The sequence below is a fragment of the Ptychodera flava genome, chromosome 19, assembly GCF_041260155.1.
Source record: "Ptychodera flava strain L36383 chromosome 19, AS_Pfla_20210202, whole genome shotgun sequence".
Lineage (NCBI taxonomy): Eukaryota > Metazoa > Hemichordata > Enteropneusta > Ptychoderidae > Ptychodera > Ptychodera flava.
The window spans coordinates 18,079,729-18,096,492 of record NC_091946.1 but is presented as its reverse complement, the minus strand read 5'-3'; the positions used below and the strand labels follow the sequence as shown (position 1 = coordinate 18,096,492).

Below are 16,764 nucleotides of genomic sequence, written 5' to 3'. Positions count from 1 at the left end.
GTCTACAAAAGAAAGTTGTCATAGTTTATGAAAGAAAGATAGAAGCACCACTTGATTGAGATTGTGTTGTGTCCTCAGAAAATGGGCACTCAATCTAAAATCAGCATATTGAATAATGGATACATTTTACCCATAATTCCTATGTTGTGTAAATGCATCTGACTGAGAGTGGTCCCCATTTGCTTTTGGGCAGACCACACACACATAACTGTATGAAATTATAGGAAGAATTACAGCTCGCATGTACAAACTTCAAATACATGACCTACAGAAAAAAACATACCCCCCCCCCCTCCCCCAGTATACTATTGAATTTTAATACAGCTACACACAGAACTGACATTTTTCAGTTTTGCCAACAACTTCCAATGTATATATAAGACACACTTTAAAAAGCAGATTTCGTAATTGCTTTGTGTGCAAATCAGTATAGATGGCCAGCAGAAGGGTAATGCCACTTGATATTGACATGTATGATCTGGTCACGTTAACATGATTGTCCACGTAACACCAGATGCAGACAAAACTCATTCCAGTACATTGAGGATAGAGCACTGAATAATTGGCCTGCTTACCTTGGGTAGAACCCTCAAGACAGTCATTAACAGCGGGCTAGACACATTTGAGTCAGATGAATTATAGTAAAATGCTGAGTTAACAATTTGCCATTTGTCCATGCAACGGTGGGATTTTGCTATGGGTCTTCCCACTTGTATTAGAATGTTTGTCAAATTCAATTTGTCCCAAAGCTTTTAGGAAAACTGTGACTTTGAGGCATAAAAGTATATTACTTTTGTGGTGTACTGGTACGTACCGTATATTTGTCAGTTGATAAGATTGTTAGCAAGTATCGGTGGTTGTGTTTGACATGAGTGAGCATCCATCGTATCAGTATATACACAAACGTACATGTATGTGTGTGTGTGTGTGTGTGTGTGTGTGTGTGTGTGTATATATATATATATATATATATATATGGAAAAATTAGTCTAAAATTTGCTAGATGCATGTAACAGATAGAATTTCTTTGTACTTGAAGTAATTTGTGTTAATTTATACAGACACACACATATATACACACATACACACACACACGTGTATATATATACATATATATATATATATATATATATATATTATTTTTTATATCAAAGGACAAAAAAACACATCTTAATGTAGTACTCTGTAATAACTTTGGGTGTTTGTCATAAAAAACTCCTTGACTTTTTGAATAATAAAACGCTCGTCAAATGAATAAACTGCACTAACAAACAGGCATGCAAATGTCAAAACACATCTGTACACAAAAAGCTGTAAAATTTTATCCTCCGTTTCAATTTCAGATTTATCATTGAGCATCTTTACAACCAAAGTTTATGCATTTAAAGTTAGGATCCTTGGGATAGCTTTACATCCGTATCAAAACATCTTAAAAGCAAAAGTTACGGCTCGTGGCCTCTTCACCTTGCCCCAGTGCACGACTTTTCAATTGTTATGGCTAATTCCATACTAATTATGCAATCCCATAAAAAAGTTTTTAAGTGTGCCGGTTGAGTTGGCAGAGAAAAGCCGCCCCAGACAAACATCTGGATTTCATATACAAATGTGGCAAACAGAATGTGACATCAACTCGCAAGGCTAAATGTCCTGATAACATGTCCTTTTATTCGAGGCTGCAAGATTTTGAGGGTTTCATCACGTTATTTGACATAATCCTAAGGCAATGATTCATTACCACTTACAAATAACAAAAAAATCTGACTTAACCGAAAGACTTTGCCCGTACACCCACCGTCTTAAAAATAGATAGAGGATGTGAGATCTTCAAAAAAGCTACACTTAATTGAATTAAAATTGTTTTCCTTCAAAATTAATATTAAAATTAATAATAACACTAAGAGTTTTTATGAATACTAAAATTTCAAAATGTCTGCAGCTATGAACTTGTGGCTGGGAAGAAAGATGAGACTTTATTACTTTTTCACTCTCCCCACTCAACATGTGATTTCCTGAAGAAGAAAAAACTTTTATATATGATACAGGCGGGTTCATCACAAGATTAAATTGTTCATGAAGGGCTGTGTGGATACAGTACAGTGCAATAAATGTTGGTACGAAATTTGAAATTTCACTAATAATCAATTTGCGCCTTACTGGCTTTATCAGTCATCTATCAGATCTCTCTCTCTCTCTCTCTCTCTGTCTCTCTCTCTCTCTCTCTCTCTCTCTCTCTCTGTCTCTCTCTCTCTCTCTCTCTCAGCAGTACCCTGGTCTCTCTCTCTCTCTCTCTCTCTCTCTCTCTCTCTCTCTCTCTCTCTCTCTCTCTCTCTCTCAGCAGTACCCTGGTTAACATAGATGTAGTTTTTCATTCTCTGGAAGTTCAGTAACACGAGCTCACTTGGCAAGCAGCCACAAGATGGACATGGTGGTCTGGCTCATCAGATCAAACTGATGAAGACCATTCCTCCTTGACCCCAAATCTCATTAATCTCCCCATGTTTTAAAATAAGCAGCAAAAAGTCGAGGGCTTCCCATCCTAGCGACAATGAGACAGCCAAACTCAGCCTATTATCAGGAGGCTAATAAAAACTTCCATGGCTTCTGATTGGCTGAGGCAACTTTGGGACATGCCATATATGGTGACTGGAAGGATTGCTGCACGGTACTTTCGTCTATTTAAACGGCATCATCTTCTGTATTTCCCATCACTTTCTCAAGGATCTGAAGATTTGTCTTCTTGTCTGACAGTCACTCAGCGGGAGACTAGCTCCAGAAACTCCACTTCTTGACTGCCAACACTGACTTCACAGAACTTTGGTAAGTTCCCTTTTCTTGTACAAATTTTTGTTCTCACAGCATATAACTTCAAACAATAAGTGTATTTAACTTCAAATAATAGTGGACTCGGAAACCTATCCTAATTTTACAAACTTTGTATACTCTTGTGAGTATAATGCTTTATGTAAACCTTAGTTTTCTAAAGCTGATGTGACTTTTTACCGTATATTCAACACTGATACTTTGGTAACAGAAATTTACTATAAATGTCCCAAATGGCTGACTTTTGATCAGTTTTGACTGCTCAAGGAAAAAGATGTTTTGTGCATTCAAGAATTTTGATTTCTGCTAATAAAAGATTTACCAAAATAGCCAAACTGTGATTGTACTTGGAATTTTTTTTCATGAAACATCGGATTCCTATGGATTTTTCTTTTTTCATTTATAGATGATTTCATTGAGGCATATATTTCAAGCAAAATTTTCCAACTCATGTATTCATAAATAGATCACAGTAGTACATTAAGTACCACGCACACTTATTATTCATGAGCTGGTGCCAATTTCAGATTGTCGCTTGCCATAAGGTGGAATACGCCACGGGAACATATATTCAGACTCTCAAACTTTCACAATTCTTCTCTGATCTACTACTTGTTGGGGTTCACTTTAAAGCTTTTGATTTAAGAAAATTTTTCACCATTTTAGTATTTTCGAAAATCGAAAATTTCATTTTTGTCCATAGAGTTAACACAGAGATGGCAGCCATTTTGAATTTCAAATATCTGTAATCTTTGGTAATTTTTTTCTCTAGTACCAAATTTTGCATGGTGACCCTTAATTTTTATTCTTGATTTAGAAAGAGAATGATTGAAAGTTTGAGCAAAAGTTTGTCTTTAACTATCAAGGTGCACGTTAAGCTTTAAATGTACAGACACTGACATATTTACATTTTGTTTAGAAAGTCCCTTTGAAATAAGATACAGTATTTCTTTTGAAAGTGCGAATGTTTACAGAAGTGAGAAATGAAATATCACTAGCCTTGTTTTTGTTCATATTTTTGCTTGTAATAGTGGCTTTTTTGAACAGGCTCTGTTCTAGGCTTTATGAAAGTCTTGCCCCTCTCCCTAATTCCTATTTACAGAACCTACCAGTAGTTTTCTTTCCGATAAAATATCAGCTGGGTTTTTTTGAAAAAGCAGGATAGTGTTTAAATAGTGCAATCTGGCTATACAATTGACCAAACGTGCAATGCAAAAGTTGGTTCCCTTATTTAGCTGTAACATCCTTAACCCTTTGAGTGCTGTATTTTTTCCCACCAAAATTTTAGTGCAACATGTTACCAATTTTCATGAACTTTTCTGTAATTTTTCTGATAATTTTGGACCAAATGTACACAATATCTCATCAGTTATAGTTTTTTATCAAAATTTTGTCAAAAATCTGACAAAAATTGACCGAGCTATATTTTATAAGGGTGACAAAAATTGACTTTGGCACTCAAAGGGTTATTTGTAGTAAAATACTACATGTATGTTCAAAGAGTTCAGGGGCCGGTTTATATGGTCCTGTGAGTATGTTTGTTGCATCAACTCATTTCAATGCCAGTGTACTGATCATGTACCATTGCATAAGATTTTTACAGCCAAGTTTTCAATGCGTAGTGCTTACATTAGATTCATGTTGACCCTGACTATTTACATGGTGTTAGTCTGTCTTTATTTTAAACTTTTTTTACTGTGTTCACACATGGTCCATTGAAACGCTTCTAAAAAATCTCAGGTCAAATATTGTCAAAGAAATTACATCAAGTTAATCAATATTTTTTGAGGTGTAGCAGACAAACAACCTGCCTTACACTTCTCTGATTTCTTCCCTAATTTTGCTGTAATTTTTTCCCTGTCATTTGGGTTGGTTATGCAGCTCCACTAGCTGCAACTGTTTATGAACATTTTATAATTTTGGTTTTAGTTGTATAATGTTGTTTCTTGTTCTATGCCTATAATCGTGTCAAAATGTCTAGGCTTCAAACTTGTCAACACAGCTTTTACATGACTCAGTGTAACGTAAAGTTAGATGTTACAGTATGTATGTTGGTATGGAATTGGCCAAAGTATGTACATGATACTCTCATTGACAATGGATTAGATCATCTCTATCAATCAGACCCTCCAATGAATGCAAGATGGCTGACTAGTTTCAGAACAATCAATAACCATAATGTTTTGGTTTCGTTCAAACAAACCATTGAGAATATGAAATCCTTGCAACACTATTCCTGGATTAAAAAAGATAATACACGAGAAAATTATGTGAATGATCCTCAAGATCATCATGGTGTTTCTTTATTTTTTAAAATTAGAACAAACTCTATCGACCTTGAAGGATATAAACTCAACTGGGCAAATTATAAAGGTAATGGAAAATGTAAACTTTGTCGTGATGAAATAGAAGATACTTACCACTTTCTTTTTACATGTAATTACTTCACTGATAAGAGAAATTCTTTTTACCTGCATTTAAATGACGTTTATTCAGAATTTGGTAACAGCACTGTTATAAATAAGTTCCACTCTGGGAGCTTGAATTTTAGGTTTAATATTTATTTAGCAATACCTTGTGGGAGATAAACCTCAACTTGGGAGAAAATGTCTCAAAATTGACCAAGACATACATTAAAACTCTCTGGAATATGAGGAATACTGCCCTTAAAGACTCATCATTGATTTGTGTTTAAAGATGGACTCTTTTTCCTTTGCGTCTTCTTGTTTGTGTGTGTTTGTTTGTTTTGTACTTAATGACACTGCTTTTTCTGCAGTTTTTGCTTTTTAAACCGTTTCAAAGGTAATTGAATAAATAAATAAATAAATAAATAAATACAGGGATAGGGAGAGAGCAAGTCTGATATATTTAATGGTCTGTTTCAAGGAACACGTGTGAGAACTGACAGTTGCACTTCACTGTGAATGCAACTTCTGCATGATGGTAGTGTAATAGATTGCGGTGTGCAAAAGTTGCATGCCGTAGCAACTGGCAGTTTCATGTATAAAAGTCGCTTGCTGCCATTGAGTTAAGTTTCTTTCCATGGAACAATAGCTTTAATTTGATAATATTTTCATAATTTATATTCTATTAAGCAAGTACATTTATATACCATGTTGAAATATATAGTATTAGCTTTGCCAACATGACGTGTTGTATATTCTAGGCTGGACTCTCATTCAAATGTCAATCATTACATTTGACATTTTACTAACAGGGTAACTTGATAAGTTGAAAACTAGGCGTTTCAGCATGATTTTGAGAGTAGAATAAGAAACTAGTGAGAACAAAATTAAAAATATATTGATAATAATAGCAAAAGGAGTTTTACAATGGAAAATGCAATGGTTAAAATGTTGTCATTTTCTCCGTAGTTTCACATGTGGTACATGTAGGTACCAGTGAGTGGAAATTGGATTACAAAATTTTGTGTTCCCATATTATTGTTTGAGATACACAGCACGGAGTTACATCTTTTCTTTAATTTCAAAGCAGCTCTCACTCCTTTCATGACAATTTTTAGCCTTCAAAGGAGTACAAAGCTAATTAAAGCAGGAGCGTTGTTCTAGTAATGTCCGTTTCTGCAAGGTTCCTTATAAAATCACTCTAAAATAGATAAAGCCACAACAAGTGGATGACCAAGCAATGAGGGTGAATATATTGCAACAGTCATTATTAGCATTAAGAAAAATGGCCGAGTCTGTATATTTCATTTTCTTAAGCAGGAAAGACAATATGACTGGCATATCGGACATCTTAGGTATGTCATAAACATGCTATATTTGTATGCAAGAAGCACGTTTCCTTTGCATTTTTTGTAATCGGTATTTTCTGCTCCTACTTTTTCTCTCATCAGGGTTGCGAAACAATCTACAGAACAAGACAAAGATGAATTCACTGCAGCTGTGTATCTGTCTGGCAACCTTGGTGTTGGGTGCCCTGTCTTTTCCGGTCACTAACAGCTCCGGTCAGGGACAGCGCGTGGTTATCGATGTAGTGATCGGGGATCCCGCTTCCCAACCGGCCTACGAAATTGTTGAACAAAAGACAGAGGCACCGGCAGTCCAGACAGAGGCACCGGAGGTTGAACCTGAACTGGTTACAGAAGGAGAGCCGGAAGAAGCCGCCGCAACCGCGGCTGCTCCAACAGAAGGGGAGGTTGTTGAAGAAGAGGAGGTTGCTGAAGAAGAGGAGGTTGCTGAGACGGTCACTGAGTGGTCAGCTGAAGTCACAGAAGCACCGGCAGCACAGACTGAGGAGCCAGAAGTTGAGTTGGAAGAAGAAGTAGAGAAGGAAGAGCCGGAAGTGACCGAAGCACCGGATGAAGAAGAAGTAGTTGTGGAGGAGGAAGTTCAAGATGCTACCGAGGAGACTGAAGTGACAGCAAGACCAGAAGAAGATGCAGATGTAGAAGATGAGCAACCCGAGGCAGCTGCACCAGCAAAACCATCGCCAGAGCCGCTTGGAGACTCAGAAGTCCGTACAACACGGCCACCACAGGCCACTGATGCAGTCAAAGTGCCTGCTGCAACAGAGAAGGTGATCCCAGAAGATGAGTCAGAAGAAGAAGAGGAAAAGTCGTCATCAAGAGAAGAACACTCGTCTGAAGAGCACGAAGAGCACTCGTCTGAAGAGCACGAAGAGGATGAGCCAGCCACTGGACCAGAGCCTAAAGTTGAGGAAAAACCAGCAGAAGCCACCGCACAGCCAACCCCTCAGGCAGAGACTGTTGAAGAAACTATTGAAGAAGGCTCTCCAGAACTCCACCTAGATATTGTGATTCGTTTCCAAGAAAGAGATTACGAAGTGAAAGACGTTAAACCTATCATATTACTGCGCTAGACACTTCTCCAAAATGATCCGATAATTACACACAATGCCCTCATCATGACAGATGATAATTTACTTGACCACTTCTTGACCCGTGCGACAAAACAGCAATAATCTTTGAGTTATTACTGTATTTCCAGCTTTCACACAGCAATGACTGATTACCACAGCAACTGCACATGAACAATACGACCATCCCATTACGATGGGAGGAAAAGTTCACATATATTACTAATTGCTTGGACAAGTTTTGCATTTTCGTATATGTTCTTTTGTCAAAATGAGTAACACCTTAAATTTACCCAATTTTTCACCTTCAGGCAGTTTGTCCTACCATAGATCTAACATTTCTATTTTTTTAAAAAATGTTAGTCTGGAATAGTATTCATGTTGTTGTAAAATGGGAGAGACCAAGAGCCATCCTACCTCATTCATTCTTGTTGACATTACACAATCATGTTTTTTCTGCAAGATCTCAGCTAACAGCCACATTTTGGTTCGTTTGAGGCCACATGTACAGCATGGGGTCCAGAAAATACCATACTGGTATGTGTTTAGGCATGAATTTCAATTTTTTTTTCTGAACCAAAAATGTAAAAACAACACACGATAAATGGACAAAATGAGGACAGAGTTGGATAAAAACAATTGAGGTGGACTGAAAAATTGTGCAATGTGCTGCAACAGATGTATTCGTTTTCTGGCTCTTTTTTATTTTCAACCTTCTTGAAGCTGAAACAATCCACTCAAAAACAACTTTTCATGTCTTCAGCAGTATAGATTTTATAAATCTTCCAGTCCTGATTGGATTTTTAAGGGTTGTTCTCATTTGCAAACACTGTAAACGTTTCCAACATCACGGTACCGACAAGAAATAGTTTCCTTTACGGAGATGCAAGACAAATAAAAATAAAAAGAGTCATTCCTTATTTTCTCAAAAATGTAGTGTTTTATCCTTTCTTGCTTGACTTGCAGGCACTTCAGTTGGCTTTTACCCTTTCCCATTCACTCTACTGTAGAATGGAATTTTACCTGGGGAAGTGACATCAAAACATGGGGGATCTTGAAGATGAAAACTTTAAAACTAGATTATGCATATTCCCTGAAATTAAAGCAACACATATTGTTCTTCCCTTGTGTTTAGCAGTCAATCTTGACTACATGATTTTTTTTGCAAAATTTGGAGAAAGAAAATTGACATTTCCTCTAATGAGGACATTCGGAATGGTACCATCCCCATATTGGTGGGAAAAAATCCATTCAGTGAGCTATTGGACAAAATGGGAAATATTTTGCTAGAAATTCTGTAGAACAAAACACACAAGTTGAACTTTCATTTGCTTTGCAGAAAACCTGAATTACTTTGTGCATTTACGATTCTGAAATAGTGAAGTAGTTTAAATTTACCATTTATACTTTTGTTTAAAAGGAGTCATTTGCGCCCAATGACCCTCGATATGGGTCTAATAATCCTGTCAAAAAAAAATGGGACACATCCATTGTCGGGGTGGGGGTGGGGGGGGTGGGTGGTGTTTAATTTTAGCCAAAAGAGTGGAGCTGATGACGAGTTTGGAGGGCGTGAGGGGGGGGCTAGTGAAGACTCTTTGAGCTAATTATTTGACAAGCTCTGCCTGTTGTGGTATGAAAATGAACTGAAAATGAAATACAATAAATTGTGAGTATGAAGAATGAATGAATGTCTTCTGTACAGTACAGTCAATGTTCTCAGACTGTTGAGGGCGCACTCCTTTGAAAGTTGCACACATTCTTCAATATCACCGTGTTGTTGAGGGCGCACTGCACTCTGACATCAATCTATTTGCAAACAACCAACCTTTTCCTCTACCAAGAACCCTTGGAAAAAAGCTGTAGATACATACTTTCTGTCCCTATAGATGCAATCAATGGTGGTTAAAATTCATTGAATATTGCAGATTTGATCTAAAAATATTATTTATAACTTGAAAGACTTACAAAACGAGACCAAAGAATTTTCACATTGACAAGCAGAGGATAAAAAAAAATGGTGGAGTTTTCTCTTCTCACTCACAACATTGCGATGCACGCCTAAAATTGAACTTAACAAAGGAACAATGCCTGTGGATAAGCCAAGTTGGTGATGCAAAATCTCACAACACTAGACGTATCAGGAACCATTGTCTGCACACAGGCAAGCAAACATCTTGTTCAAACTAGGTTTGGATGCGCATTTATACTCCTACTATCACTGAGAGCAAAACCGTACCAAACACATTATAGTAAAAGTGATGACAGTCAAAACAGAATGCCAATCTTTCCAAGTCTATGGGTATGCCATAACAATGAATCAAGTTGGAAGTTGTAGTTCGGCAAGTAAATTTTAATCTTTTCTGGCCATATTGCTACGATATCATGAAAGTCTGATGAAACACTGAACAGTTTATCTGGTAATAAGATATATGCCCCTGATCTACATATTCTTAGACTCATTGATATTCTGAAGTAAGGACCAACCACAGCCCTGGTCCCTCCTAGATTGCTGCTGGCCAGCAAGGGTTATACCCCTTATTTTACCCTTGCCCATGGTTTGGCCCAAACCCATTATTATCAATGGTGACGTCGGACCTGTATACCAGGAATTGGGGTTGAACAGCTTAACCCTTTCACCACCATGGTTTGTCCCAAATCCATTTTCTATGGTAAAGTTGGACCTGTGTACAGGGAACTGGGGGTGAAAGGGTTAAAGGCATATTTTTTCAATTCCAGGGTCTCATTACCCATGTATTCACTGTGGAATTCCTTACAAGCCCATTGTTTCCTATACTTTGGAAACACAGAGCAAACATATATTTTCAAGATCATGGTTTCTTTGGATTGCAATGTCAGATTACTGACAGTAACTTTGAACACAATAACAATCGGCACATGTTTCAAGAAGGATGCAGTTATTTTCACAGAAACAACAAATTTTACCAAGCTATACCGGTAGATGGATAAAACATTACAGAGACATTTGAAGCTTGTTCATTGCAGTGTTTTACAAAGCATTATGGTAGTTGGATCAGTGTGATCACTGAAATATCATTGCCAGAGCTCTGCTGGTGTTGTGACAGCTTTAACCCTCTTATCACTATGGTTTGGCCCCAAGCCCATTCTTATCAATGGTGAGTGTGGACCTGTTTAAAGGGAATTAGGGGGTGAACAGGTTAAAATTTGAATTTCTAATGCGCACAAATGCCATGTGCATCGTTAAATGCCTGACACATGCCCTTTACAATGTATGACTTTGCTCAAGATTTTGCTCAACAGCTGGCCATGGTGTGATCCTTACAAGAGTATGCCATGAGTTCAAAGATACCTTACAGTATCCACTGACAAATACACATGGAAACAACCTTCCAACCATGAGGACAATTGAGCCATTTGAAATTCTTCGGGTGAGCCCCGAAGGTTTACACAGAAAGAGCCCATAACAGGGAAATACCATGGTTTAAACTGAAAGAAAGAGATAATGCTTAAAAAAGTTGTCTCTGATTTGACGACTTACTGTATGTATATATCTTGAATGGAACTCTGGTGAATCTTGGAGAAACTGTAAGCCTGGGTGAGTATCAACAACATCCTGTGAGATATATGGAAGAGATAAAATTTTATTATTTGAAATAGATTGTGATGATGCGTAAATGGCTCGTTTTGGTGTACATTGGTGATCATTTCTACTTTTCCAATAGTGTTTGTAGTCTGTCTCTATAAAACGTGCTGAATGGATGATCAAATCTTTGCAGGTAGGCATGGTTTTTGTGAAGGGCTGTACATGGTAAATTCGAACGGGATTCCCGAGTCATGTCACCAGTTTGTTCCCCTGGAATATCACATGCAAACCTAGTATTAGGGGACAATAGAAATGGTGTTGGGGTTCCCTTACTATTTACATCTCCCAATCTACATCCACTGATATCTGAATCAGAGAGACTTTGTAGAATATTTCATCATTTTATCTCCTGTGAAATTTGTCACAAATATGAGTAAACAGCACTATGCTAATACATGTAGTTGTGAAATGTCTTCTGTACCACGCTGTGAGTCAGTGACAATGAAACAGCTACTGTGTTGGTGAAACACTATTATATGTTAGCATTTATCTGGTATTACAACTTACAGTATGACACTTAAAGGCAAATGTCAACACCATAAGGGTGCCCTCTGGTGGTCGGTTTGCCAACACACTGTAGGCAGTGGCTTTGCCATCCTTTGACTTGACACCCACTGAATCTGTTTTCAAATCATTTTCTCATCACCTGGCTATGCAAATGATATGACAGCAACTGCTCACAACTAGAAAAAATTCCTATTCTGTACTACCACGAGAAAGATCTGATTTTTCCATGTTCATTTATAAAACTTAATTTGTCTGGATAAGGCAGTAACACATGTTCATATTAGTGACATTGAACTGTGAATCAGCAATATATTAAAGAAATATTCTACCAAGGCTGATGTGTCTTGGAAATTGATTCAAATTCATTCATAGATGGTAGAAACCCTCACAGGACTAATCAAATTTGTTCTGTGGTCTGGTCAGATTCCAAGAAATCAGTGAGTCACGTACTCCATCTAGTGAATGAGAATGTTCCACCTGTAGCTGTCAATCATGTGAATGTTCAAGAGATCAACACAACTCATTATACTGGCCTATGAAAGCTGTACAAAATTCACATGAGTGTTTATTTCACAAAAGTAATAAATTCTGTGATTGGTCTATTCCAGATCCCTGCCAAGTCATGGACTTTTGAAGAGTTTCTGAACAGTTTTTCAAGGAGTATTTTGGGAAAGAGATGCAGAGTGTGCTTGGCAAACGTGGAAATGTATTAAACTGGCCAAAGCCACAGAATGTTCTGGTTCAAAGTGCAGAGGTCTTGGAAAGTTCTCGAAAAAAGTTGAATGGTGATGGAGAATCCCAGAAAATCAATCCGGTGTGAAATCTGCAAAATAAAATGTCTGTCAAAACAGGGATAAAAGGAAGATGGTAGAAAGCCTTTTAAAAGATTTCTTTTTGTTTCAACTCACCTGCACTAGACAATAGAAATCTTCTGGTTGTAGAAAATTACATCCTGCAGGCGCTAAAAGTCTGAGAAATCTTGACACTTCATCGTGACAATTTTGAACAATTCTGTCAAAGGCAGAGTAAGAAAAAGTTAAAACACAGATCACTGCATGTTGAATCTACAATCATTTGCTGATTCGTTTCTATCATAGACAGTATGTTTTTATCAATTGACATTTTCTGTATTGTTCTAACAACACGCAAGAAGTTTTCTACTATTTGACATAAGAAGGGTACAGTATTTGGTCAGAAATACTAAAGCCAGTTATATGTTAATCATAGTGCTACCAAAGGCACCCTGGGTATTTAAAACAGGTGCATGGCAAATAATATTCATTATGCTTGACCTGAAACAACATACCCTGTACGAAAGTTTGGAAGTACAGAATTCAGAAGTTTTGTGCCATTTTATGGCCCTGTAAATTATCAATTCCATAGATAGCATGTTCATCACTAGAAATTTTATCCACTGAACTAGAGAGTACAGGAGGTATTCAAAAAGTGGCTAGCATACTGGGTTTGCACATTGCTGAGGTCCTTGCTTTATGTTGACTACCTAGAATAGTGTACATCAGATCGATAGCAAATATTTGGTACATGTCAGTATGTGACTTGACGTGATCATGAAATATCAGGTTCTCTTCAGAACCCCCCCCCCCCACATCCCTCTGCAGACCATGACTGTACAGTCACACACTGACAGCTTGCAGTACAATAATATGTGTGAAAGTTGTAATGAAATAATTCCCCTGTAAAAAGCAAAACTTTGGCACGGAAATTGACAAGATAAGGCTGAGGATACTCACTTTTTCCACATTGATGTAAAACTATTTTGAGTGATATGACCTGCATTGTCCCCTCCAGCTGCTTTGAATAGCGGTGCTTTCCAATACAAGGGACACCCACAAGCCTGTCAGAATTGATGCAGAAACAAGGATATTATCGTCAGCTCAAGTATAAGTAAGATACACTGTAATAACAAAATTGTTACTAACACTTCAACATATCATTAACAGTCAAAGGTTACAATGTCTCTTTGCATTAAAGAGTATAGAGTGCATTTTAAACTTCTTAGCTAAAATTAATGAAGTGCAACGCGACCTATATCATTATTTTAAAAAGCTTGCCTAAATACATGACATAAATATGATTTTCACTGACTACCGTGGTCTGGTGTAGGCATACACGAACATGGTGAATTTTCCTGGTTTGACCTGGTGGCAATACTGGTCGTGTATGCAGTGCTTTTGTTAAGGGCGGTACTCTGATAAATTTACCCTGTGTTCCCATATTTCCGTCATGTCACAGGGGTTCCCCATGTTAAATTGATGCAATCCCATTACAGGATGAGAGAAATGGTAGCCGGGTTCCAACAGCATTTACCTATCTTCTCAAACCTTAGCAAAAACACTGGTTTGTGACATAACACAGTGTGTCAAATTGATCTTCTGGGTGACTTGAGTTTTATTCTGATTTGAAAGGGTCAAATGATGAATTTTTTAGCAAAATTTTGGTATAAGTGGGTCAAGTGTTGGTATGGAGTAATGTATCCAGCCATACAGGGTTTAAATAACAAGAATGAGATGGCTAGCATAGGTACATGTGCTGTGCAAGATACCGGTATGTCCAGCTGGATCTATGCCTGTTCTGCTCTAGACATACCCCATGGTGGTATGACTTAGGATATTCACAGCAGTGTATGGTACCGGTATTTTGAGAGCACATGTTACAAGCAACATTGGCAAGAAATGTGTACATGGTATGAGATGAAACGATGAAGTCAAAGAGCTAAGACCCAGCTATATATCTACACTCACTTAGTGGGAGTGGATAATTAGAAAATACACCTGATAAACAAGACTCACTGCAATTAAGGGGAGGGGGGTTCGGCTCTATATCAAGTATTGTTGTGCAACAATTTGCATTAAATATGTGCTATGATAACACCACAGAAACCACGTATTTGTGTGATACTGCACTAAACATTCATTCAAAACCAAATGTTTGTTGCACAGAAACCTGTAAACATGTAAACAACCCACAAGGTACACCAACAATTTATCTATTTGGGAATTCCGTATCAAAACCAGAATTATGTCAAAAACGAGTACTTTTAGAACTTCTGTACTTCAAAACTTTCACTAACAGAAGAGGACTGAGGTGAAATATCCTGAATTTCTTTTGATGCGTGCATGTTTTAATTATCCATGGCAACTACAGAAAGCGAAAACCTCTGATGACCTGTAGACATTCCAATTAAAATTCTTGAATGAAAGAAGAGTAAAGAGGCCTGTCCAGGCTGGTGTGAAAGACGAAGATGATATGACAGCTAACTATAACATGGCATGTTACAACATGACCCACAAATAACACAGCTACTAACTTTGTTGTTGGCATACATTTTTTTTATGGTGCATAGAAAAATTATTCGTGTTCAACGAATTTTTCCTGAATGTATCAGTGATTTTGGACAGAAATGATGCTATTTATTGTTGCTTTTAAAAATTCACCAGAAAAGTGATGAAATGTGGATGAGTTTTAAATGAATACACCCTTCGCAATGTTTGCACTTCCCGGTAGGTTGAAAGGTCAATTTAAGGTCAAGGGTCACCTACCTTTGTTACCTTCTCCATTTGGTTTTTAAGTATTTTACCACCTGAAACTTGACTAAATACATCTTGTACTCTTTGTAACATGGCATCGATGTCATGCTGAGATACTGGTTTCCCGAGGGGATAGTAGAACCTGGGTATATTTACTGTCTCTTGGGTCCTGTTGGGTTGTTTGGGCTTGGGAGATACCTGCCAATACAGAAACATCAAACATAATCACACAAACGTAATTAAGCTAATAATTATGTACAATGGATCACTCACCAACCTGGCTGAAATCAGTTGACAGCTTTAACTCAGTTCTTAACTTTTATTTTCAGTTGCTTTTGAGGATCCGAAGTCTTTTGCCTCCAGCGATATACCGGTATGTATGCAGACAAATTAAGCTAATCTCTACTACGGTAAGATTTTTATCAAATACTGCAAGGTAAAGCATGTTGTACATTTCAGTTTCACTTTACCAAGTGAAATATGTCAGTCGAAATGATATTCAGAAAATTCATACTGCAAAAATCTTGCCATTTGGCAATATGAAAAAGATGAATGGATAAGTAAATAATGTATATAAATAATTATAAAATAAACCTATAATTAAATAAGTCAGTAAAATAATTAACTATTAGAAAGAAGTTGGAAGTGGCTTGATAGAGACAATACTGAACTGCAAGAAATACTAAGAGTCCAAGTGATTGTGATAAAAAATAAGCGCTATCGCTACACTTTTGTTATTGATGACATGTACTGGCATATCATATACCAGGTATCATATAACAACTTTTCCTTCATTTAGACTTCAATATTTTTGATATCGATACATAAATGTACATACTGGGAATAATGACTGTGCACATGGCAGAAACTGAACATTGAGAGATTCACATCAACATGTTCAAGAAAAATAGTGAGACAAACAATTCAACCCTCTTTATACAAAATCTATTTTTGCCATGCATCTATTTTCTGCCTGTGATATCGTCGAAAATATTACCGTTAGAAGTTGAAGTTCGGAAAAATTCCTGATGTATTTCAGTGATATTTTGAAAATAAAACATCTGGTAGACTTATTAACAGGCATATAAATGATGACTATATGAAACTTTTTGGTGATGGTTTTGATAGCAACTGCACCAAAATTTAGGCATATATTATGATATGCCATATATTGGTATGTACCAGGTCCTGCTACTTTCAACTTTATTTACTATGATTTTGTGTTCTGTAACTTTTCAGGAGTAAAAGTACACAAGATGTATTTACATTATATGAGACTTGAAGAATATTGACTCCCGGCCCTTCCTTGACTAACTAGCTTCAAAGATGACAGACAAAATCAGAACGTTATCATTGAACTTGTTGCATGGAGGTGAAAATAATTTCAAAAACACATACTCTCAATTCAACTGAAAAGGGATTAGGCCC

The 16,764-nt window shown here is 37.0% G+C and overlaps 2 protein-coding genes across 3 annotated transcripts in view; one reads left to right on the top strand and one right to left on the bottom strand.

Moving 5' to 3' along the window:
- Positions 1-16,764, bottom strand: part of LOC139118775 (serine/threonine-protein phosphatase 2A regulatory subunit B'' subunit beta-like) — a 69,898-nt gene that overhangs the window by 30,471 nt on the left and 22,663 nt on the right. For both annotated transcript variants that reach the window (XM_070682225.1, XM_070682226.1), the window contains 4 exons: positions 15,349-15,534; positions 13,540-13,643; positions 12,697-12,799; positions 11,177-11,251 (listed from right to left, as the gene is read on the bottom strand). In XM_070682225.1, the coding sequence (XP_070538326.1) occupies positions 11,177-11,251; positions 12,697-12,799; positions 13,540-13,643; positions 15,349-15,534 (468 nt within the window). The remainder of the gene's footprint in view (positions 1-11,176; positions 11,252-12,696; positions 12,800-13,539; positions 13,644-15,348; positions 15,535-16,764) is intronic.
- Positions 2,660-8,591, top strand: LOC139118774 (uncharacterized). The gene is made up of 2 exons (XM_070682224.1): positions 2,660-2,817; positions 6,677-8,591. Exon 2 carries the CDS (start codon positions 6,709-6,711, stop codon positions 7,660-7,662), a length of 954 nt encoding a protein of 317 aa, XP_070538325.1. The 5' UTR covers positions 2,660-2,817; positions 6,677-6,708; the 3' UTR covers positions 7,663-8,591.

Coding starts and splice junctions, on each gene's coding strand:
- LOC139118774 (XM_070682224.1), top strand. CDS start 6,709: ATGAATTCACTGCAGCTGTGTATCTGTCTGGCAACCTTGGTGTTGGGT.